Source organism: Oryx dammah, unplaced genomic scaffold (assembly GCF_014754425.2).
Source record: "Oryx dammah isolate SB20612 unplaced genomic scaffold, SCBI_Odam_1.1 HiC_scaffold_18, whole genome shotgun sequence".
In the NCBI taxonomy this organism is placed as follows: domain Eukaryota; kingdom Metazoa; phylum Chordata; class Mammalia; order Artiodactyla; family Bovidae; genus Oryx; species Oryx dammah.
In genome coordinates, this window is record NW_024070202.1 from 20,505,261 (window position 1) to 20,531,911 (window position 26,651).

The 26,651-nt window shown below is 38.3% G+C and overlaps 1 protein-coding gene across 1 annotated transcript in view; it reads right to left on the reverse strand.

The window, feature by feature from the left end:
* Positions 1-25,511, reverse strand: part of THSD7A (thrombospondin type 1 domain containing 7A) — a 484,105-nt gene extending 458,594 nt beyond the window's left edge. The window contains exon 1 of the mRNA XM_040260579.1: positions 24,861-25,511. Coding sequence (XP_040116513.1) covers positions 24,861-25,023 — 163 coding nt within the window. The 5' untranslated portion in view covers positions 25,024-25,511. The remainder of the gene's footprint in view (positions 1-24,860) is intronic.
* Between the last annotated feature and the right edge of the window lie 1,140 nt (positions 25,512-26,651).

Sequence of the window (26,651 nt, forward strand, 5' to 3'; positions counted from 1 at the left end):
TTATGCCCAGTTTTAGTTACGTGACAGAGGCACCATCCTTTCTCTACTAGTAGTTATAATCTGACAATCTGTACCAAGAATCTTAAAAGAATTCATCCTTCTAATCGAATGACTTTCTTTCCAAGACTGCAGCATGAAAAAGTACTCAGAGATGTGCAAAAGAGACATACCTACAAGAATTTAATTCTTAGCATCTTTTCCATAATAAACAACCTAAATGGCCAATATAATAGAAAATATACTCCACTGAAAATTTCAACTTTTCTAAAGTTATTTAATAAAATAAGAAAATTGTCCATGAATGTTATGAAGTAAAACAAAAGTGATACAAAAATTACGTGATCTAAAATAAGGTAATTTATTCATTCATCAGCCATATACTGATATCATGAATGTAATAGATACTGAGTAACAAAGGTGATTAAAATAACCCCTGACTAAGGCAATGGCACCCCCACTCCAGTACTCTTGCCTGGAAAATCCCATGGACAGAGGAGCCTGGTAGGCTGCAGTCCATGCGGTCGCAAAGAGTCGGACATGACTGAGCGACTTCCCTTTCACTTTTCACTTTCATGCATTGGAGAAGGAAATGGCAACCCACTCCAGTGTTCTTGCCTGGAGAATCCCAGGGATGGGGGAGCCTGGTGGGCTGCCGTCCATGGGGTCACACAGAGTCGGACACGACTGAAGTGACTTAGCAGCAGCAGCAAAGAAGTTCACATTTCAAGAGTAAGAGACATATAAAGTATCACAAAGAAAGTTATAGGTATTTGGGGAAGACACCTTCTCAGCAGGGTGCAAAGAAGAGGAAATATTGTCCTTTAAAGTACTACCACCTATCAGGAAGAAAAAATCACAGAAGCTTCACAAGGAAGTGGTATTTGAGCTGGGTCTTCACAGGAGAGCAAATTTTGGATCCCATAATCTTTTACTCTTAGAGTTACAGCTATCTGTTGCTTATGTACCAAGAACTTCAAATATTACATTCTACTACATAGCACTATCATTCTCTTTCTGAGTGGTTGCTTAAGAGTAGCTCACTTACTATAGCAGGATTTTCACAACCTTATCACTATAGAGTTACAAATGTATCAAATTATATTTTACATGAAGAGGAGCCCTAAGACTTAACTAACTGAATATTTAAAGTAAGCACCAGTATATATCATCAAGTAAGATAGAGCTAAGACAATTTTTAAATACAAATGAACTACTTAATGTAAATCTTGAACTTGCTCACTTGCTTAATTCCTGGATCTAATGGATATGCAACACACTTTTATACATAAATTTTCATTGGCTTTCCCACTAAAGCCCCAAAGAAAGTTTATTTGTACCAAAGCATAAATGCTATAACACATGGTTCAAGGTAAATATGGCTGGAAGTTGGATGCAATAACCAATTACAGTCATTTGATATTTCTTGGTTCATTTTGAAGTTGGGGTTTGTGGAACAGTGGGCTTGACAAAGAAGCTGATCTAAACTGAATGTTTGGTTAAACTGTGAAGTGAAGAATGTGAAAAAGTAACTAGCTAGGATTAGGGTCAGAATTTGGAGTTCAAGTAGACACTATAAGACACCAAACAAGGAATCAGAAACAAGGTAGAAGTCGTAGCTATTGCATAAAGCTGGCAGGTTTATGAAAGAAGAAATAAAATTGAAGGGGATCACTGAGGTTGCTGAAGATAACAACAGGGAGTTGATACAAGTTTCACAGGCAGGGAGAAAGCTACTCACAATATAAAATCCATCTGGATTGTTAATTCATATCTTTCTGCCTTTAGTATGCATGCTCTCCCATCATTTCAACTCTCAGCTTTTTAGTCATCCGCTTCTGTCAAGCCTTTCCCTCTTCGTCCTCACCCTTCTCCAGCCCAGACAAATTGATCACTGCCTCGTCAGTGTTCTTAGAGCACTTCAAACATGCCTTCTCCGTAGCCCCAGTTACACTGATTTATGGTTGCCCTGCGTCTGCCTCTCATGAGCTCCGTGACCAAAGGATCAGTCCTATGAATCTATACTTCCCCACTGTTAGACAAGGATCTAGACAGGAGTAGAGTAAAATGTTTGTGCAGTAAATATTGGGGCTCAGAGGGCACCATAGCTCATGCTTGTAATAGATTAACATGGAACAGGGGAGAATAGCTTTGTTTAGAAGATGAAATAACAGTCTGTCTACCACTTGAATTCATCTGTCTATTCTAGATGCATTAATATGATGCAACATATAAGAAAAGAAATATACACATGTACATGTAGGCACACTCGTTGACAATATTAGCACAGACCTAGAATAACTTCAACTCTCAAAGTTTTCGATGTCAGTAGAATGATATAAGTCTCTGCAAATTTTTGAATGTGGAAAACCACTAAATCAGAAAGACTAAAAGACTACTTAAATGTCACTTAGTTCAGCATCCTACCAATGAAACATTTTTTACAGAACTTCCTCACAGTTCTATTCAGCAATAAAATTTTGTTCATAATGAAGACTCTGGTGCACTTCAACCTTCTGAAGACGTTTATGCATCACAATAAACTGCAGATTAAGTTACGTGCACTATGATGTTATTGTTGAGTACATCTTATTGGATTACAATATTTTAAACCTTGGTGATTTGTGTATAATGTCTCTTCTGTCCATTAAGCAGACTTTGATTAAGATACCAAATTTCCTGTGCACATTAACCAAGAGAATTATCAAATACACACACACAACTTAAAATAAGGACATGTACTGTATAGAAGTTAGTATAGACCTTCAAAATAGAACATTCTAGAATATTCCACATTTTCCTCCAAGTAAAACCGCTATCTGGCTGGATACTTTATATTTGAGGATTAAAATGATCCTTCAATGTGCTCGTGATACATTTAGGAGTTAACCATCCACTCTGTCAAGAGAGACTTTTGACATTGGTCCTATCTATATTTAGGAAATTAAAAGATGCTTGCTCCTTGGGAGAAAAGCTATGACTAACCTAGATAGCATATTCAAAAGCAGAGACATTACTTTGCCAACAAAGGTCCGTCTATTCAAGGTTATGGTTTTTCCAGTAGTCATGTATGGATGTGAGCGTTGGACTGTGAAGAAGGCTGAGCACCGAAGAATTATGCTTTTGAACTGTGGTGTTGGAGAAGACTCTTGAGAGTCCCTTGGACTGCAAGGAGATCCAACCAGTCCATTCTGAAGGAGATCAGCCCTGAATATTCACTGGAAGGACTGATGCTGAAGCTGAAACTGCAGTACTTTGGCCATGTGATGCGAAGAATTGACTCACTGGAAAAGACTCTGATGCTGAGTAAGATTGAAGATGGAAGGAGAAGGGGACAACAGGGGGTGAGATGGTTGGATGCCATCACTGACTCGATGGACACTAGTTTGAGTAAGCTCCGCAAGTTGGTGATGGACAGGGAAGCCTGGCATGCTGCAGTCTATGGGGTCACAAAGAGTCAGACATAACTGAGTGACTGAACTGAACTGAAGCATAGATCTAAATTTGAATTTTAAAACCCACTGTACTAGTAGGAGAAACCTACCACATAAATTCATGAACGCTTACAGCCCTAATTTTCATCTCTTTCATCACATGTCGTAAGATATAGTGTCTTCAAAAAAGTTATTTTTGAAGTACAAGAGACAGAATGAGAATGTTTCCAAGCCTATTTACTGTAATGTTTGCAAAGAATTTCATTTGAATAAATTTACACTAGTTCTTTTACTTTCAATAATAAATTATAGCTCATTTCACAGCTGTATCCCTTACAGTAGTCCACAATGAATGTATCATAGTTTCACAGCCTGCAGGCAAATATAATGATGCTGGCAGGTTTTCACTTTGTCTCTTTATGGGAAGAAAAGGAAAGGAACTCTACAGCTGGAAAGATAGTCTCCCTGTACAGGACACTGCAAGTCAGCAGTTCTGTTGTCAATAATAAGCCTATTCAAGAAATTGCATCAGTTTATATATTTGGAAAACCATTCCCTGAAATTAAAGGTAGAGTGCAATATTGTACCAAAACACAACACCGATGGTCTGACTACTTTTACTGTTTTCTATTGTATTAAACTATGGCCACAAAAAAAAATCAAGTTAAATTTAAAGGCAAATCTTCACTCCTTAAGGAAGACTACAAACTGTGATACTTCTATAATACATCATTATATTTTACATATTATAAATCAAATCACTAATATATCTATATATTTTGTTCCTTAAGCTATAAGGAACCACAGAATGGGTGGAAATTAATAGAAGATAAGGGCTACAAAGAGTCCAGCAGTAAAGAAAAGCTTAAAAAGAAAATGAAAGCAACCTGAGACTACTTAGGAGAGGGAAAGGAGACTGTGTAAGCAAGTGCCTGCATGTGTGTTGTGAGAGACTACAACACAGAGAGAGAAGTTCTGTGGGACATTTGGGGAGATGTAAGGCAATGTACTCTTGCCTGGAAAATCCCATGGATGGAGGAGCCTGGTAGGATGCAGTCCATGGGGTCACGAAGAGTCAGACACAACTGAGCGACTTTACTTTCACTTTTCACTTCCATGTATTGGAGAAGGAAATGGCAACCCACTCCAGTGTTCTTGCCTGGAGAATCCCAGGGACAGAGGAGTGGTGGGCTGCCGTCTATGGGGTCGCACAGAGTCGGACACAACTGAAGCGACTTAGCAGCAGCAGCAGCAAAGAAGATATGGGATATTTTGTTTGATGGTATTCAGCATAAACTCCTGTGTTACACTGAGGAAACCTGCAGTCAAAATCCATATAAGACTCTAAAAAAAGAGGAATAAAAAAGGATACCATCAATACACTGAAATTAAATATTGAGTTATGACTTGAAGCAGTAGTTAAACTTTTCAATGTTAAGATTCTTTGCATTGTGGAACAATATGACAATATGTTTACATTTGATTACAGGATAATGAATTATTTAGAAAAAAGCATGTCATTATTTTATGTCACAAAATGGAAGAAAATTATTAGAGTAAATGTTAAAATCTCAAGGAAACTGTCAAATGCTCAATCAAGATACAAAATAGACAAAATAGTTATTAATATCCAAGTCTGTAATCATTTACTGCATCTCCCTATGCTTGTCTGAAAGTATTCAAACTAAATGTCTGTTATTGTCTCATATTTATACTACATGTGTTCTCAGTTGCTCAGTCGTGTCTGACTCTCTGTGACACCATGAACTACAGCCCGCCAGGCTCCTCTGTCCGTGGGATTTTCTAGGCAAGAATAATGGAGCAGGTTGCCACTTCCTTCTACCTAATGCTACATGTTATCCTACATAATGCTACTTTAAATATTTAAAGCTTACTCCTAACATACTCAAGAATATTTTCCCTATCTCTTATTCAATTAAAATATTAGGGCATATAATTTAAAGTGTTTTGTATAAAATTTTTATTTTTGTTTATGTCATAATATCATAGACAGTAAGATATTTATCCTGACTGCTAGTGTTATACTAAGAGTACAGTTTGGGGAAAATCACTTGACCTTAGGAACATGGGTTTATTCTTTCATTAAAACAGAAAAACATTATGTCCTGCCCAGCACTAATGAAGAAATCATGAGGATTTAGCAAAAGGACATGTTGAGTATGAGTGTTTAGAGAATTGTAGAGTACTATGAGAATACAAGCAGGGATTGTTACTATACCCACTAAGTTGCAAAAACCACCAAAGGGGCAACTTCTAAAATTCATTAACATTAAAATTGTTCATTAGCATCACTTAGGTTTTTCTGTGCATTTTAAATACATATGATTAAGTTATCCACTCATTCTTTAACTCATCGCAGCTTTCCCATCCCAAGTACTTTTCCTTTACTGAAGATTCACTAGATGATCAGATTAAAACCCCAAAAGAAGCTTCTTCCAAGGCATCCTATCAAGTGTACTCAAGATTTTTCTCCTAAATGTGATTTTATTTTCATGAAATCGGTTCCCTAAAGCACTTTCTTGTATTTCTCAACTACTTACATTCTAATTACATAATACATTTTTATTGGAATTTTAATGTATTTTCTCAAATGATAATTATAATTTAAGCTCCTGGAAAACATAATACATAGTGTGCTGTACTAAGTTAAAGATAATATAGCTCAGGAGATTAGCTCAAGATTGCAGAGAAGAAGGACTTGTACTCACTGGAGCACACTGGAATCACAATTATCTGCTGAACAACCACTGACAAAGAAATGCTGGAACCTACCAAAAAAGATATTCTACATCCAAGGACAAAGGGGAAGCCAGGGCAAGATGGTAAGAGAAGTGCAACCATGATACAATCGAGTCCCATGCCCGCTGACTGGGTGACACACAGAATGGGAAACAACTGCACACATAAGTTCTCCCACTGGAGAGAAAGTGCTGAGCCTCACAGCAGCCTTCCCAGCCTGCAGGTTGGGCAACAACAGGAGTCTGCAAAGAGTCTGATTTTGACGGTCAGAGAGATCTGACTGCAGGGCTTTCACAGGCCTGGGGAAAAAGAAACTCCACTCTTTGAGGACACACACGGGATCTTGTGTGCAACAGGACACAGGAGAAAAGGGTAGTCATGCCATCAGTGACTGGGCCAGATCTGCCTGCTGGCACTGGTGGGTCTCTTGCAGAGCTGCAGGGGTAGCTGTGGCACGAGGTGGGGACAGAAGCCTGACAAGAGCAGGTCTGGGAAGCACTCACTGGAGTGAGGCCTCCTGGAAGCCACCAATAGCCCTACCAAACAGCCCACAGGCTCCAGTGCTGTGTCACCTCAGGTCAAACAGCCAACAGTGAGGGAACACGGCCTCACCAATCAGAACACAACTGGATTAAAGTTTTACAACACAGATGAAATGACATATACCATGTTCATGGATTGGAAGAATCAATATTGTCAAAAAGACTATACTACCCAAGGAAATCTACCGATACAGATTCAATGCAATCCCTATCAAATTACCAATGGTATTTTTCATATAACTAGAACAAAAAAATATTAAAATGTGTATGGAAACACAAAAGACCCCAAACAGTCAAAGCAAGCATGAAAAAGAAAAATGGAGCTAGTAAAATGAGGCTCCCTGATGTCAGACTATATACTACAGAGCTACAGTCATCAAAACAGTATAGTACTGGCACAAAACAGAAACATACATCAGTGGAACAGGATAGAAAGTCTAGAAATAAACCCACATACCTAGAGTCAATTAATCTATGACAAAGGAGGCAACACTATATAAGGGAGGAAGGACAGTCTCTTTAATAAACAATGCTGGGAAAACTGAACAGCTACATGTAAAAAAAGTGAAATCAGAATATGTTTTAACACCATACACAAAAATAAATTCAAAATGGATTTAATACCTAAATGTGAGACCAAACACTACAAAACTCTCAGAGGGGAACATAGGCAAAACACTCTCTGACATAAATTGCAGCAATATCTTTTTGATCTGTCTATGAGAATAATGAAAATAAAAACTAAAACAAACAAATGGGACCTAATTAAACTCAAAAGCTCTTTCAGAGCAAAGAAAACCATAAACAAAATAAAAAGACAACACAAACAATGGAAGACAATATTTGCAAATGATGTGACTGACAATGGATTAGTCTCCAAAATTTATAAACAGCTGATGTGGCTTAATATCAAAACAAACACTAATCAGAAAATGGGCATTAGACCCGAATAGCCATTTCTCCAAAGAAGACATACAAATAGCCAAGAAGCACATGAAAAGATGTTCAACATCATTAATTATTAGAGAAATTAAAATCAAAACTACAATGAGATATCACCTCCCACCAGTCAAAATGGCTTTCATTGAAAAATCCACAGACAACAAATGCTGGAGAGGATGTGAAGACAAGGAAACCCTCCTACACTGTGGTGGGAATGTAAATTGGTACAGCCCACTATGGAGAACAGTTTGGAGGTTCCTTAAAGAACTAAAAATAGAGCTATCATATGTTCCAGAAATCCCACTCTTGGGCATATATTCAGAGAAAAAACATAGTCCAAAAGAATATATGCATCCCAATGTTCACTGCAGCACTGTTTACAATAGGTAAGACCTGGAAGCAACCTAAATGTCCATCAACAGAGGGGTGGATAAAGAAGACATGGTACATACATACAATGGAATATTGGTCATTAAAAAAATGAAATAATGCCATTTGCAGCAACATGGATGGGCCCGGAGACTGTCATACTGAGTGAAGAAATTCAGAGAAAGAGAAATATCATATGGTATTGCTTATGTATGGAATCTAAAAAGAAATGATATAAATGAACTTATTTACAAAATAAAAACAGACTCATAGAGAATGAACTTATGGTTACCAGTGAGGAAAGGTTTGGGGAAGGGAGAGTTTGGGAGTATGGGATTAACATATACACACTGCTATATTTAAAATGGATAATTAACAAGCACCTACTATATAGAATAGGGGACTCTACTTAATATTAGGTAGTAACTTAAATGGGAAAAGAATTTGAAAAGGAATAGATGCATGTGTATGTACACTTGAATTGTTCATCACCACACTGCTCAACTATACTCCAATATAAAACAGTTAAAAATAATTTTAAAAATAATATGGCTCAGTCTAGCAGTTCCTCAAATGATTAAATATATTTATCATAAAACCCAACAATTTTACTCCTGAGTATATATTCAAGAGAAACAGAAATACATGCCACACCAAAACCTGTACATGAATGTTCATAGCAGCATTATAGACCAAAAGTGGACGCAACTCAAATATCCATCAACTGATGAATGGATTTTAAAAATGTGGTATATCCATACAAATGGAATATTAAAAATGTACTACTACATACTACAACATGGACGAACCCTTAAAATATGTTAAGTGAGAGAATCCAGTCACAAAAGATCACATCAAGTATGACTACTTATATAAAATGTCCAGAATAGGTAAACATAAAGAGATGGAAACTATATTAGTACTTGCCTGGGGCTGGGTGTGACAGAATAGAATGGGAGTTTTGGGAACAAGGGCTGAGGAGTACAGGATTTCTTTTGGGAGTAATGAAAATATTCTATAGCTGTTTGCGGTGAAGGATACACAACTCTGTGAATATACCAAAAGCTATTGAATTGCACACATTAAATGGGTGAACTGTATGGCATCTGAATTATGTCCAAAAAAGCTGTTAAAAATGGCTCTGTAACAGCAATTCTAATACTCAGCATATGGCCAATAAAAGTGATTCGTCTTATCTACAGTGACGAGTACAAGAATCATTCTTTCCTCTAATATTCACATTTTTCATTAAACCATCAAATTGATTCAGCTTGTAGATGATTCTATTAAGAGACAAAATTACTTTGAGAAGAATGATCTTAAGAGCTCTGAGATTTGGGACATGATTTGGGACATCATGATGCCCATGGTATGGAGAGCTTGATCAACCACGTTTGAAAGACCACGTTATCTGCTCTTTAATATTTATTTTCTTCCAGTGGACTTTTCACAGCTCAAGCAGTCCAAAGCCAGTACTTGTACAAAACAAGCCAACAGAACTAAAGAAGTTATATTAAATCTTGCAGTACGAGACAGGGAGAGAAATGTATCTTAGCAGCACTCAAAGCTTTCCTTATGAATTATGTGATTCCATAAATCCAAGTCCAGTCTGATGGCACACCAATTAGAGGTGTACAGTCACCACTACAAGCTGTCAGAAGAAGCTGTTTTATTGCGAGATTGAACTCTATGGTCTCCACTGCATTTTTGTGATTACACACACCAGCACAAGGCAGCAAATGCCTTCCTCCTACTAGTCTCTTTCATTCCATGAGGCATGTTCATTAATAAGGATGAATGACACACAGCATGTTAAGTGGAGGGAAATGTTGATGCTCACTGGAAACAGGACTGTTCAGATACTTTGATTTTGGAGTTTCATATATTCTCATCTTAGTCATTCTCAAACTCAAAAAAAATTTTGTTTAACATCTTTTCCATCCTATCCTCACATGTTTAAAGACTTGATATGATGGTCAAACAAAGACTGTGAACTAGTGCCCCATAATCCAATTCTGGCTCACTAGACACTATATCTGGCATACAGTATTGTCTGTTATGGGCTTCCCTGGTGGTTCAGTGGTAAAGAATCTGCCTGCCAATGCAGGAGACACGGGTTCAATCCCAGGGTCAGGAAGATTCCCTGGAGAAGGAAACGGCAACCCACTCTAGCATTCTTGCCTGGGAAATCTCATGGACAGGAGTCTACAGGTTATAGTCCATGGGGTCGAAAAAGAGTTGGACATGACTTAGCTGGAAATTGTCCCTTGCGAGAATTTTTTCAACTGAACCCCATCTCTAAATGATGGACCTCAACAGACCGACCCACAGCAGAGTGAGAAGCTGTGTAGCTTCTTTAATTAACCAAGTCTCCATAGAGAAGAGTGAGCTTAACCAGCCTTTACACCATGGCTGGTCCACTTCAGTCATTTATATTCTCTGTCACTGACTTCTCAAACAAATAATACATAGATTTCAGGTTTATTCATTTCAACATTGATCTAATCAAAACTGCAAGGAGATCCAACCAGTCCATTCTAAAGGAGATGAGCCCTCGGTGTTCTTTGGAAGGAACGATGCAAAGTTGAAACTCCAGTACTTTGGCCACCTCATATAAAGAGTTGACTCATTGGAAAAGACTCTGATGCTGGGAGGGATTGGGGGCAGGAGGGAAAAAGAGGACGACAGAGGATGAGATGGCTGGATGGCATTACCGACTCGATGGACATGAGTCTGAGTGAACTCCGGGAGTTGGTGATGGACAGGGAGGCCTGGCGTGCTGCGATTCATGGGATCACAAAGAGTCGGACACAACTGAGTGACTGAACTGAACTGAAATGAATCAAAACTTTAGAGGAAAAGATAAAATATTAAATCACCCTAATATATAAACCTGAAAGGATACTCCACTCTTGAAGTAACTGTGTTTAATCAACATTACTTAGTAAAGACAGCAACGCTCATAGCAAGTTTGCAATAAGAACTAGAACAGTTTAGTCATACGATCAACAATCTTCTAAACTCCATAAATTCACATATGACATATTTGCAAATATATCTTTATTCTTAGTAATATTTTATCCATCCAAATTGAGCTGGGCTTCTAGATTCCAAACAATTAAAAACAGCAGCTAAGCTCCATATGACAGCCTGTTTGCTGTGGTCCACGCACTCCCTTCTTTCTCCTCATGCCTCAGAACTTCCTGCTGCCTCTGGACATGTGCATCATATACTTTCTTCACAACTGTTCCTCTTGACCTGGACTTCCCTCTATAGCCTTTGTCCACTTTGTAAATTGTTTATTTTTCAATTTGTATATTATGCGAATCTTCCTTTCCCTGTCTCTTTCTCTAAGATAATCACCCCTTTCTCATTCTATATTTTTATATGCTTCTGTTTTTACAATAAGTTCACTAAGAATTAATTACTTATTTATCCATAATAGGGGGGCTTACCTGGTGGCTCAGATGGTAAAGAAATAGCCTGCAATGCAGGAACCTGGGTTTGATCCCTGGGTGGGGAAGATCTCCTAGAGGAGGGCATAGCAACCCATTCCAGTATCTTGCCTGGAGAGTCCCCATGGACACAGGAGTCTGGTGGGCTACAGACCATGGGGTTGCAAAGAGTTTGACATGACTGAGCAACTCAGCACAAGCACATCCATGATAGGTGACTTCAGAAGGAATGGGTTTATGTGCTGTGTATGTTTGAGCTCCAGCACCTAGCACAGAGCTTGGCATAAGACAGGCTCTAGGCACTTGCCAGTTTTACTTAATTGAACCTGATCAACACAAATTGATGAAGAAAAGAGTCACCTGGAGTTGTGTAATATAGTGGCTCTGAGTAAACTATATTTCCCATAGAAAAAATACATTGGATATATACATTTTACATATACACATGTAGAAAAAAACAATAATTAATCTGCATCATTCCACCTGAGGTTGTGACATATACTGCCCAATCAGTGTAAACTATCCATAAGAAATACTTCATATAAACAATGTGACTGGACATTCTGACCAGCAGTGCTATTAGAAGAAAAGTACTTCTTGGAAATCTGCACAGGGATTGCAGTTGAAGCCTGCTCAGGCACCAGAGAGGCAAGTGGGAAGTAACGCAAGGACTCATGTAATGAGATCTTATACATGAGTTGGCTCCCGACAAATATTAAATTGGCAAAATTTTCTAAAATAAAGTTTTAATATAAATTTTGTAATTAATATTTTAGTGAAAAGTATTCCTAATTGCATAAATTTTTAAAACTCACCTCTATAAATACTAGATATAAAACACATGTGAGGAGGTATAATAATTTCTGTGATACCAGATAACAGGTGAAGTTCTGTGCATTTAACCATAAATGACTGTGCTATTAGGATGTGTATGTTATGTTGCATGCATTTACGTATCTAGGTATGTGTGTGCATGCATACGTATGCTTGTAACGGTACATTAAATTTTTACTATAATTCTATCATAATTTTATAAATGCTATAAAAATTTAGGGAATATACAGCCAAACAGGTTGTAATTGGCATAAAACTGTAGAATAACCATCTCTCCTCCAAACTGAGAAACTGTTTAATTTCCTTAAGAAGATTTTGAACCACATGTACTAAGGTGTGTAAGTAGGATATTTATATATACACAAGATGTGCACATACATGTACAGAGCATATACACGACACTTCCATTTACATACAGAGGGAGGGAGGAAAGGAGTGAGGGAACGAAAGAGACAATGAACTATAGGAGAGGAAAGAGAACCTTGAGAAAGGAAGCCTCAGCTTTGACTGTGTATTTCCTACACCCTTTCACTCACAGCATTCCAGAGGAAAGTCTGGCCAAGAATATTCTTAGGTGTTTTCACACAAAGGAATTTTGGAACACACCACCCCAGTTAAAGAGTCACACCTCCAGCATTCTTTGCATGGCAAAGATATGCACCATCACAGTAAAAATAAAACACTAAGGTAGAATGACTCTGTTTTCAAACTACTTTGAAAACTCTGCAAAGAGCAAAACAGAGGCTTTTGCAACTATATGGGTGGCTCTGACGGCAGGGAGAAAGGAGAGCAACCTCGGTTGCAGAGAATCTTGAAATGCAGATGCAAGAAGAATCAAAATGAAGGAAAGAATGCAGAGAGATCCAGGAAACAAACTCCTTCCCAGAGAGGAGGCATTCACAGCTCACAGCAGGATCATGCCAAGTAAGAGAGAACGTTTATGAGCACCGATGTGTGCCAGGTATCACCTACGTGCACTACAGGTTTCTCTCAAGTTACCCTTAAAATAACCTGGAGGGGTAGATACCAACCTCATACATATGGTATGTCTGAGGAACAAGAGACAGAGAGATCAGAGATCACATTCTTAATAAACCACAAAATTAGGTCAAGATTCACGTCTATCCAGCTCAAAAGTCTCCTCAGCAACATCTCTTTCTATTTATTACATACACATGCAAACGCATACAGATATATTTATTTAACTGCTGAGCAATCAGTGTTTATTTCATTTCAAGATGAAATATATATATAGACACACAATGGAATACTACTCAGCCATAAAATGAAGGAAATCTGGTCATTTGCAACAACATGGATAGACTTGGAGAGTATTATGTTTAGTGAAATAAGTCAGAGAAAGACAAACACTGTATGATATCACTTGTATGTGGAACCTAAAAAATAAAACAAGCGTGTGAATATGACCCAAAGAAAGAAACTAAACTCACCAATATAGAGAACAAACTAGTGATTACCAGTGGGGAGACAAAGTGGGGAAGAACAAGATCAGAGTAGTGGATTGATAGGTAACAAACTACTATATATGAAATAAATAAGCTTCAAGGACATATTGTGCAGCACATGGAATATAGCAATATTTCATAATAACTATCAATGGAGTATAATTTTAAAAATTGTTAATCACTATGCTGTATCCCTGAACTTCATAATATTGCACATCAACTATAACTCGATTAAAAATATGTAAATACAAAGAAACAAAATGAACCAATTTTTAAAAAAAGATATAGGTTCACTTCTCTGCAACCACTCTCGCTCATTGTCAAAGGGAAGTACTGAATACAGAGGGTCCCTTTGACATTTACAGTCACACTCTCTGATTTTGGTAGAGAAAACTAAAAATAATTTTTACATAGTGGAACCCAAACAGGCACCATTTGTGCTCTGATGCCATCTTTTAGCACGCATGCTATAGAACATACTTGCAAACCCATCCACCTACAATACTCAGAATGACCAGCTATTGCCCAGTTCAGTTCAGTCACTCAGTTGTGTCTGACTCTTCATGACCCCATGGACCACAGCATGCCAGGCCTCCCTGTCCATCACCAACTCCCAGAATTTACTCAAACTCATGTCCATTGAGTCAGTGATGCCATCCAACCATCTCATCGTTTGTCATCCCCTTCTCCTCCTGTCTTCAATCTTTCCCAGAATCAGGGTCTTTTCAAATGAGTCAGCTCTTCGCATCAGATGGCCAAACTATTGGAGTTTCAGCTTTAGCATCAGTCCTTCAGATGAACACCCAGGACTGATCTCCTTCAGGATGGACTGGTTGGATTTCCTTGCAGTCCAAGGGACTCTCAAGAGTCTCCTCCAACACCACAGTTCAAAAGCATTAATTCTTCGGCGCTCAGCTTTCTTTCATAGTCTGAATCTCACAACCATACATGACTACTGGAAAAACCATAGCCTTGATGAGACAGACCTTTATTGGCAAAGTAATGTCTCTACTTTTTAATATGCTGTCTAGGTTGGTCATAATTTTCCTTCCAAGGAGTAAGTATCTTTTAATTTCACGGCTGCAGTCACCAGCTATTGCTACTGCTGTAATAATCTAAGGGGTAACTTCTTATCCGGACTGTGCCACAATTAGATAGCCCTGCATTGGCCATATACCATAGGTTAAATTATTCCAACTACATAATCCACACCTGTGCCTGATATATTTGCTTGAAAAAGCTAATTTTCTATCAGGCTCTCTCACCAGAGCAATTTGGTGGCTCTATTTCTACCCTTGTGCACACAAACTACCCACTTCTGAGTCATCATCCTACGACTCCCCTTCTGGTGGTGCTCAGCACTTTGTGTTCATGGGAAGGTCTGTGGGAGTAATCTGACTGGCAGACCAACCTTGACAACTTGGTTTTCAGGTCAGCTTCCCCATGGCTTCAGGACAGTGGACCTCCATTGTTCCCCAGAAGTTCAGAAGGATATTGCACCTCGACTTTCTGCCGGCTCCTGGCTTCCTCCACACAAGAACGAGCGGATAGGTAGCTATGTATGTGATTTATGAACCAGGCCGGAGTGAGCTAGCGACATTCACAGTACACTTAAAAATCTCACAAGCTTGCAGGCTGCTATATCAGGCCATTTGCTTCTCTTTCAAAGTATTGTCCGTCACTGTCAAACTCTCTCCCGAAGTTTCCCATTTAAGGCAGAACGCGACCAAGTGTACACCCATCTCCATTAATTCTTTATTTAATTCCTATATATGTTTTCTTTTTATATGAACAATTGTGTTTCACTGTGGGACACATCATCAGAGCAACAAGAAGAATCGAGTATGTGCAGCACAGGCTGGATTGAGGCTTTGAACTCCATTAAATAAGAGTTCTACCGACTTGTACTATTTTCATTTATGTGATGAAAATACTGCAAATCCCCTACCAGATAAGACATGCAGATGACAAGATGAAAAGATAATGCTCAACATCATATCTCTCATTAAGGAATGGCAAATGAAAATAAGAAGAAAATACAACTGCACACCTATTTAAATAACAAGAAAGTACAGCTGCATGCCTATTTAAATAGCTAAAACTCAAAACACTGACAACATGGCTAGGATGCAGAGCAAGAGGGATTTTCATTCCCTGCTGGCAAGAATGCAAAATGATACAGTTTGGAAGACAGTTTGGCAGTTCCTTAGAAAACTAAACATACTCTTAACATATGATCCAGCAATCACACTCCCTGGTATTTACCCAAAAGAGCTAAAAAATCAGGTCCACACAAAATCTGCATAAGCATATAGATGGATAAGCAGCTTTATTCATAATTTCTAAAACTTGAAAGCAATCAAGATGTCATTCAATAGGTAAACAGATAAACTGTGCTATATCCACACAATGGAATATTGAAAAAAGTTTTGTATATTAATACATATATATGGAATCTAGAAAAATGGTACTGATGAATGAATTTGTAGGGCAGGAATAGAGATTCAGGCATAAAGGACATACTTGGGACACAAAGGGGTAAGGAGAGGATGGGATGAATTGAGAGAAGAGCATTGAAACATGTATATTCCCATATGTAAAATAGATTGCTAATGAAAATTGTTGTAAAATACAGGGAGCTCAACCTGGTGCTCGGTGACAACCCAGAGGTGGGGATGGTTGGTGGGGGGAGGTTCAAGAGAGGGGGGACATATGTATACTTATGGATGATTTGCACTGTTGTATGACAGGAGCCAACACAACATTATAAAACAGTTATCATTCAATTAAATATAAATTTTGAAAATAAATGAGTTATCAAACCATGAAAAGAAAGGAGGAACTTAGATCACATTATTGAGCGAGACAAAATCTGAAAGGGCCACGTACTGTAAGATTCCAGTTGCATGACAGTCTTGAAAAAGCCTATGTATGGATACAGCAAAAAGACCATTGGTTACCAGCAATTTGGGAGGAGAGACAGACAGATGTAGAGATGAACATGTGAAGCACAAAGGATATTTTAGGGCAGTGAAACTACTTTGTATGACACTGTAATAGTCCATACCTACATTAGAGAATACATATCATTATGTATTTGTTCAAAATCACCCAAAGTAAATTAGAGTGAATCCTCATATAAAATGAACTATAATACAAACTATGGACTTAAATTAATAATAATGCATCAATATTGGCTTATCAATTGTAACAAATGCACCACACTAATGCACGATGTTAGTAACAGGGAGAGTTGGAGAGAGGATGAGGGGGGTGTATGAGAACTCTGCACTTCCACTTAACTTTCTATAAATCTCAACTCAAAAATAAAGCCTATTAAAAATAGCTTTTAAAAGAATGCAAATGATTTGCCTGTTTTTTCTCTCCTTGTTTTGTTGTCCTCTCTTGCATCTAACTATCTTTCCAAGTTTTAGCAGTCATTCATAGCTTCTCCTGAATTAACAGATGTCACACCTGCTATGTGAACCATCTCTCCCTCTGATGGCTCCTGGAACAAGAGCCCATCTGAACACTACTCGATTACATGTGCCATTTGAAAATGGTTATCTTTATATTGTTTTTATGTATGATTTTCTCCATCTGCCCTTATTTCTTTTTTCATAGCACAGCTGATTCAATAATATAGAGCCAATAAAAATGATTTCCCAAAGATTATGATTTCACATGTTAAATTATGCAAAATACTAATTAGCTCAACAGTTCTTCTAGAAGATGAGAAGACATCCGTTTGGTTAGGTGCAAGGACATATCAGAAGCAACAGACATTACTTTTGGTATCACTGTTTTAAGTACTCATGTTTCCTCCACTCTCCTTACTGGGTTATTTTTAATTGTTATAAGTGAAGTGAAGTGAAAGTGGCTCAGTCGTATCCAACTCTTTGCGACTCAGGCTCCTCTGTCCATGGAATTCTCCAGGCAAGAATACTGGAGTAGGTAGCTGTTCCCTTTTTTAGGGGATCTTCTCAACCCAGGGACAGAATCCAAATCTCCTGCATTGCAGGCGTATTCTTTATTGTCTGTGCCACCAGAGAAGCCCAGGAATATCCCTTCTTCAGGGGATCTTCCTGACCCAGGAATTGAACTGGGGCCTCCTGCATTGAGCTACCAGGGAATATCTCTTCCTTTAAATAAAGTACTTTTCTTATTGCTTAGGTATTTGGGGATTAAATGCAAATTCCTTTATTTTTCATCATTTTAATTCATTCTAAAGTGTCAAGTGTAAAGTTCCAAAGAAGAAAATTAGAAAAAAATCTCTACCTTATGACTCACTGGCACCTCTAACTCACACCCCATGATATGCTTGTGATAGGAAAGATGTATTTTCCTGGATGCCACTTCCCCAGTGCTTCTGTTATTAAAGAACTCACTAATGTGCCTTTATATTAGGAAGCCTGGAGGCTTCCACTCTCCCATTCCAGAAAGACTCACTGTCCAGTGTCCTCATTCAAACTTAAATCAGAGATTGAGAGGCTTCATTTCCTCCTAAAAGGATTCAAAGCATATCACACTTCCCCCAATAACCTAATCAGAACGTCAGCACCTCACCCTATCCGTCTTTTCCCACCTTTTGTTATATAACAACAAAAGGCAGAAAAAGACCTCAGTATGTGCTGCTCCACAGAACTCTTAACCTCAGTCCGCACTGGGTCTTTTATTATTTTACAAACCAGATACATGTTCAGTCACTCACTTGTGTCCAATTCTTTGTGGCCCTCCAGGCTCCTCTAGTTCATGGGATTATCCAGGCAAGAATAGTGGAGTAGGTTCCCACTTCCTTCTCCAGGGTAGCTACTTATAATTTGCATTAGGAGTGATCAGTGTTACCACAGTCCATTGAGCTATTAAACCTTCACAAATCCTGAACATTTTATTTTTGGACCAGATAATCAATAAGTTCATAATAAAATTGGAGCACTAACTGTGCTATGTATGCTAAGAAAGACAAGCAGGAAAATAGGACACAAACTGTAGATTTTTATTTATTTAAATGATCACCTAGGATGTTAAACAAATCATAAACCACAAGCAATTCTACTGTGAATATATTTAATTTGGAAAGCACTGGTGACAATGATAACTGCAAGAATGTGAAAGTTCAGATTCCGAAGAAATCTTAAGACACTATACAAAATAAAGTATAAAAATTATATTTATATAATTCACCCTGAATTTGCAGCTCAGAATATTTTGATGGTCTTTGGTCCACACTGTCTACATGTAAAAGCCAAAGTAATTGAATAACAAAAAAAAACAAGTCTACAATAAAACATTTCTTTCTAGATTTGGTTTGTTTGTCCTGGTGTTTCTTAGTTGGAGAAAATGGATAAATGTGTTGGATCAGTAAAATTCCTTCAAGTTATGACATTTTTAGGAGAGAAAAAGGTAAAGAATGGGAAAAGAACTAACCTTTTTAAAAATATAGTCACTATATTTTAGGTCCTGTGCTAAACACTAGTTACTACCTTTTAAAACTCTACAAATGCCCTCTAATTTCAGAACCCCTGTCACCAGTCTAAGGTAAGAAAAAAAGTCAGAGTTTAAGTAATTTCAACAATAAGGAAGAGGCAAGATTTTAAATGATTTGTCAGATTTCAAAATCCATGATCTTTCCATTCCACAATGATGCTTCTCTTATAATTTGTTGGAATATCTAGCACTATAATTGTATCAATGTGCAATTTCTAGTGCATTTACAAAAAACAGATCCTTTACAGAAAGCTATGGCACTTTATTAGACTTACTACAGGTCATAAAATTAACTAACCATTCTATTTTATAATAGAATAATAGCAATAATATACCTTAACGTTTATTGAAGTCCCAATATGTATGAAGTATATACATATGTTATTATACTTAATCCTCAGAAAACCCCTACAGAATACAAAATGTTTATCCATTCTGGGGATGAAAGAAAATATTCAGGGTGATGAAATAATTCCATAGGTACCATGAAAAAAACATGTTGATCTGTGTTATTCCAAATTAATTGGCGTTGATCATCTGTCCATCCTGTCCATCCCTGGACACCGGGTCCATCCCTCCCTCTGCTCCTTCTCTATTCTTCATTTAATAAGCAAACTGTGTCACATTCCAAATTAAGACAAATTATAATCACAACTGAAATGCAAAACTTTTTTTTTAAAGATAATATCAACCTTATGTTCCCACTACCTGGAATCACATTCCTCTTGCCTATGTTATATCCCTGGTGGCTCAGACAGTAAAGCATCTGCCCATAATGCAGGAGACCCGGGTTCGATCTCTGGGTCGGGAAGATCCCCTGGAGAAGGAAATGGCAACCCACTCCAGTACTCTTGCCTAGAAAATTCCATGCATGGAGGGGCCTGGTGGGCTACAGTCCATGGGGTCACAAAGAGTCGGACATGACTGAGTGACTTCATTTTCTTTCTTTCTTTCTTTCTAAGATGGCTATTTTTTCATATACATTGCAGAATATTTTACATTAGTACAGAAAGAAAAAAGGATAATACCTGTTTTTATTTTAAACTGATGAAACAATTATTTCATGTGCAATTAACTGTGTAAAGCACACAGTGACAGTCATTAATAGCACTGTCTGGCATTGGATGAACCCAGGTCAAAAGTGCTTAATGTGAGAATTTCCTTGAAGAAAAACTCAGAACTCGTTATATATACTTCTTCATCACCTGATTCTGAAAAATGGCTAGTGTGTATCTGAAGCTGGGTAGCTAGGGTGTAGCTGAAGCTACAATACTTTGGCCACCTGATGCAAAGAAGTGACTCACTGTAAAAGACCCTGATGCTGGGAAAGATCGAAGGCAGTGGATGACGGAAGATGGGATGGCTGGGTGGCATCACCGACTCAATGGACATGAGTTTGAATAATCTCTGGGAGTTGGTAACAGACAAGGAAGCCTGGCATGCTGCAGTCCATGGGGTCACAAAGAGTCAGATATGACTGAACAGCTGAACTGAAGTGTGTATCTATTTCTTGGATTTTAATGTAATTTCATTATTATAAAAATAAATTCAATTATTTCATTAGAACTTTTTTGAAAATATATATCTGCAGCCTAAATTGATTAAAGTTGGATGTATTTACCATTTTTTGTCTGACTCATGTTAAGTCAATCATACTTTGTTCAATGTACTTCATTTGGAATTGCTAGGTAAATATAATTAGCCATAATTATTATTGAAACAATTCCATATCAAGAATATTAAAAAGAAAAATTGTCTAACACTTATCAGTAATGGTAAATTATTCACCTTCCAATAATGTAAGTTCTCTAACTCTGCATGTATGAAATATGTTTTTCAAGTATTAAAAGTTACCTTTTAACTGTACATAAAACTGTTGAAACATTTACTTTTGTAATTTAATATCTTATATTTTGGTTTTTTTCTCTGTTGAAAACCAACAATGTTGTGAAGAGACTTAAATGCCACTTGGTTACTCACTGTATCAATATAACTTTCCCACTATCTGGTTTATTATTCAACCAAGATTCTATCTCTACTATTCTACTTAAAATGTCTTTTCTCAAAAGAATTATCTTATTAGTTCCTCCTTCCACTAATCTTTTCTGAAATATTTTATAATCCCTTTTCAGACTCTCAGAAATGTCTTATACTTTGTGCCCCCATCCCCTTCCAAAGATATCTTCTTCATTTAGCACCTACTGGCATTTTCTTTGGACCTGTTCTGACCACACTTTGTCAGGCTCTTTCAACAGTTTCTCTCTCATTGATGTTGTTGTAGTTAAGTCATGTCCTCCTTTTTTGCGACCCCATGGACAATAGCCCACCAGGCATCCTGTATCCATGGGATTTCCCAGGCAAGAATACTGGAATGGATTGCCATTTCCTTTTCCAGAGGATATTCCCAACCCAGGCGCTAAACCAGAGTCTCCTGTACTGGCAGAATGATTCTTTACTGCTGAAGTCACCAGGGAGACCTCCTCCCACCCATTAGCCCATAAAATTACCCAATCCATAAAAACTAACCAAGTCATATTTCAGGGCCTCTTGCCTTCTGAGATGGCCCACACTTTGGTCTGTGGAGTGTGTTTTTCTCTAAATAAATCCACTTCTTACCTATCAACTGTGTCTCAAATTCTTTGGCCATGAGGCAAGAACTTAAAATTTACCAGGAACAGCTACTCTGCTCTAAGTTATAATGGCTTCCACTAGCTTATAGGTTAGATTCTTACATCTTTATCATAGGTTGAAAGTTTTGTTACAATCTGGCCCAACTCTTCTCATTAGCACTAAATCCATTCATTCCCACCAAATATTCCAGACTTGAGCTCCGATACTTATAAAACTTATGAATATGGTATTTCATGCCTTACATTTTTGTTGTTCCCTTCTATCAGCTATACAACTTCTTTGCTCTCATAGTGTTCTGTTCATGAGTATGGTATGCCCTGTTGCAACTGTTGTATATTATTCAACTGGACTTTGTTGAGGGCAGGGAAAACAGTATCTTAATCTTTCACCACAATGACTTCATGTAAGTCACACAGTGAGTCCTCAACAACTCTTTGTTGTGAACTGACTTTTAAAAAATTAATTAAAAATGCCTTATAGATTAAACTTTCATATAATATATACTATGTATCCTAAACCTTACACATTATGTATATGTTAATATATTATATATGTGTATATATGCATATAGCTGTGTTTATGGTGTAGGTATGGCTGCCGTCTCTGAGGTCTCAGAGTCGGACACGACTGAAGCGACTTAGCAGCTGCAGCAGCAGCAGCATGTGCATATACTTTAGGGTTGAAAAAGCCTTTAAATATCATCTTTCCTAATCAGTAAATATCACAAAATAGGAAACCAAGAACTAAAGTCATTGAATGACCTTGCCAACATTCTAAAACTTGATAGTGACAAACACAGTGTTGAGTTCCTCTCTCAGCTCTTCATCCAGTGTACTTTTCACTAAATCACTTTAATTCAATGATCTCACCAATAATGTGATTCTAAATAATGTGTTCTACCAAGACCAAGCTTATCCCACCAGAATCTTAAGACTATCTCACCTTATTTTCTCTCCCAAATCCCTGCCTGTCTCCTTACTACCATCAAATGAGGAACACTTATGATTCTATCATCTCTATATTTTCATTTACAGTGTATCCCTCTTCTTTAAATATTCTCTGTTTCCTCTGATAACTACTCTCAGTTCCTCCATAGATATAGCAAAGTCTACTTTCCCTCCAGAAAAAAATTAAAAGGTTCTTATGTTGCTCTCCTGTTTAATTCACCATTTTTTTTCACCAAACCAAGGCTCACCATAAAAGAGATTACATTATCCTCATCATACTAGCTTATATTTTCCCATGCATATAACTCTAAAGTTTAAAGATTACATTCTCATCACTCACTCATTTCATCTTCATAATATGAGGAATAGTCAGGAGAAGGTCATATTTACAGGCAGATGAGTAAACTGGAGATCAAAAGTTAAGTGACATTCCAACGTTCCTGAAGGGAGCAAGAGCTGGAACAGACCCTGGAATCAAGGTCTCCATACCCTTGCTCTTCTGAGCTTTCCATTAGTTTAAACTGTTTATTGGCTTATATTTCCATCATGACATTGATATTGACACATATTGGCACCTCAGATTCTGTACAGTGAATACTTCTTAGACTCATCTTTGATCTGAATTACTGCTCGGCTCTTAGTACTTTAAAAGTATAAATTTGAACCCTGGCTTTAGATCAGAGATCTTCAACTCTTTAAACTGAAAAAAATTAATTTGATTTCAACTAATCTGTTGATCTTTAAACTTCAAGTGGTAAAAGAATGACTCACACTAATATCCAAAAGGCTTTTCTAAACATGTGTACATGTGTGTTATTTCATGCAACATTCTGAGGCAAATTATGTACTTTGGCTTTAGATAAGTTTCTATTCAATCTCTTCACTAAGTTGCTACACAGGTGCAACAATTTTTTATAAAAAATCAGGATATCAATGTTATTGTAGCAGAGACTAATTTGTCTCTGCCTTAGAGCTCTAAAAACAGCTGAAGTCAGGTCAGAGACACTCTCCGAGACTCATTTGTGATCCCATGACCAATAATATACCTTCCCTCCTCATATCTAGTGCATCCTTCTCTTAATGTTTAGGCACTGCCAAGAAACTCTTAATTCATCCCTAGCCAGAAGTACTAAGCGTAATGCTTCCCACTTTCTTCCTATAAACAAGAAGTTTCAGGTCAGCTGAAGAATTCTCAGCGTCCTTTAGAGGACAGAGGAGCCCCAGGAGAGGAGTGGTAATTCCTCATTTGGTATTGTTTTTCCTGCCTGTCACTGCCCCACCAGGACCTCTAGTCAGCACTTTGCTGGGAGATTCCAAGGGGCAATTAGTTGCTTGCTTTTGTTGGCTGGTTGAAAACAAAGCAAAAAAAATTTTTTCAGGACAGGAAAAGTTTAAACCTAAACATCCTAACAATAACACACTTTAAGAACCCCGCAATTCACTCATTAAGAATTGAGCTTTACAAGGTCTCAGCCAGCTCATTGGCGCCCCATTTGCCTTTAAGTGTTAGACATGCCCTCACTTGGCTTGCTTCCACGTGTCTCACATAAGCTACACTTAACACATTTAAGTCTGTATCCGTATACATCATGGCATGGAGTGAACTGTTTGCCTTAACACAGAATAAAAACCGGGGCTAAATGTTTGCTTGCTCTTTGCCAGAAATATATTTAAGAAAGTCCGAACAGAATGAGAACACAGAGGTTAAAAATATTGCACTTAATTATGAAAGTGCAGCGTTGGTTGCCCTCATTAACTATGAAGCTGTGAGGGAAATATTCCAGTGACTCACTAATGCCTTTTAGTTATTAGGTTCTCCTTTCCTAACAGCCTCGGACACGACCTAATTTGCCTCCTAGGAATCATACTTTTTACCTTAGGATCCCAGCACACCCAGATCATCAAGAAGCACAGGGGTCCCTCCTGAAGCCCAGCACTTTCGTGATGTGGACCCAGATGTGAAGATGGAAAGCACGGGGGACTCCATTCCACTTACCAGTCTTCCACAGATAGAGGATGGGTGCCTCCGCCTCGCCAGGCGCCGCAGCCCCGTAGGCGCCCGGGCACAGCAGCAGCAGCAGCAGGAGCGGCAGGACGGCCGGGCGCCGGCCCGCAGTGCCCCGGCTCCGGGACGCCGAGCGCCCCGCTGGCAGCCCCATGCCGCCCGCAGCCGCTCCAGGGTCCAGATCCCTGACGGGGACGCGGCGGGCAGGGGATTTTCCTTGGCCCTCGGAACGTCTTCCCAAGTACACAACGCAAAGCTCTTTCCCGCTATTGTTCGTTTTCGTGTCAGATGAAAAGGAGGGAAAGCGCGTTTAACACCGGGGAACAATAGCGTCTGCGGTGGCCGTGGCTGCCGCCGCCGCCGCCGCTGGCGGGGATGCTGCTGCCGCTGCCATTCCGCGCAGAGTGGCAGGTCCTGGCGGCGAGGGAGGCAGCCGTCCGCAGGGGGCCCCAGCTGACTGAGCAGGTCCTGCAGTCCGGGAGGCAGCGCGCCCCCGCCTCAGCCAGCTGGAGAGAGAGGAGGGGGCGTGAGCCGACCCGGCTCAGAGGGCGCTGGAGGCAGGGGGCGGCTAGAGCGCCGGGGCGAGGAAGGAGGCGAGTGCACCGGAGGGGACACCCGGATCCAACACACCCAAGGAACTCCAGTGCACATGGCGTGATGAAATATGTTTGGAGGGATACACCAATAAAAAGAATCATCACCCGACAGGCTTCGGCATGACAAATAACAGGCATTGAAATTCATCGTCACCCAAGGAGTCAAATGCTAGATGCAGTGGCGTGGTCTTTATATATTTATTTACACAAAGCATCAGTGCTTCTGAATTACTTTATGTGAGGAGCAGTATTTATCATCAGAAGTGAAAAACATAGGAAAAAAGCAGAAATATTTACTTGCTGTTGAAAGGCCCTTAAACTTTTAAAAATCTTTCTTTTTTAACTTAATTCTATCCTCAGGAAAAATATGAGCAGTACTGATCTGTTAGAAATCAAAGTACATTGTCTTCTAACAGCCTTTAAAACTGAATTAGTATTAATAAGTATCCACAGTGATACCTAATTATATGGATAACATTTTACAAAAACTAATTGTAAAATTATATTTCACATATAAAATTATATTTTATAAAATAGTGTATATATAACAATAAATATAAAAGTGCTATCCCTTTATTCTCTGTCAAAATTATGTTACTTTTAAGGATTCACACAGTTCTGAGTAAAATTAAAGGACATATTGAGTTTTCCTTATTTGTGTATCTCCAAATTAGTAAATTCTTTACTTAAAAATATTTGACACTGATTTCTCATAACACTACTGTAGGAAAAGTGTCTTTATATAATTTAATGGGTTTGGACCTTTTGTTCTTTGTTTTCTCTTTCTTAAACCAGTAGTAATAAAGAAATGTGTGTGAAGTCTGATAATGCTTTGCCCTTTCTCTCTTCTCCGCAATAATAACCTCTACTAATTCATTTCCTAGTAAAGCTAAAATAATATCAAGGCATTTAGCCAATTAAAAACCAGGCTAAAAAGAAAGCCAAAGAAAACTATTAACATCCAGTCAGCAATATTTGGCCAAATAAAACAAAATCTAAAAAGCAGGAAAACTACTCTTTATGAATTTACTCCATCAGCATAGCCAAGCAGAGTTTAAAATGAGGAAGCTACTGTTCCTGAAAGAGGAAACCTTCCATAAAGCTCTCTTGGGACGCCTGTCGTTTTGCAGATCATTCCAGACACAGCCCTGCTGCATGCATTAGATTAAAAGCAGGTTTGATCAAA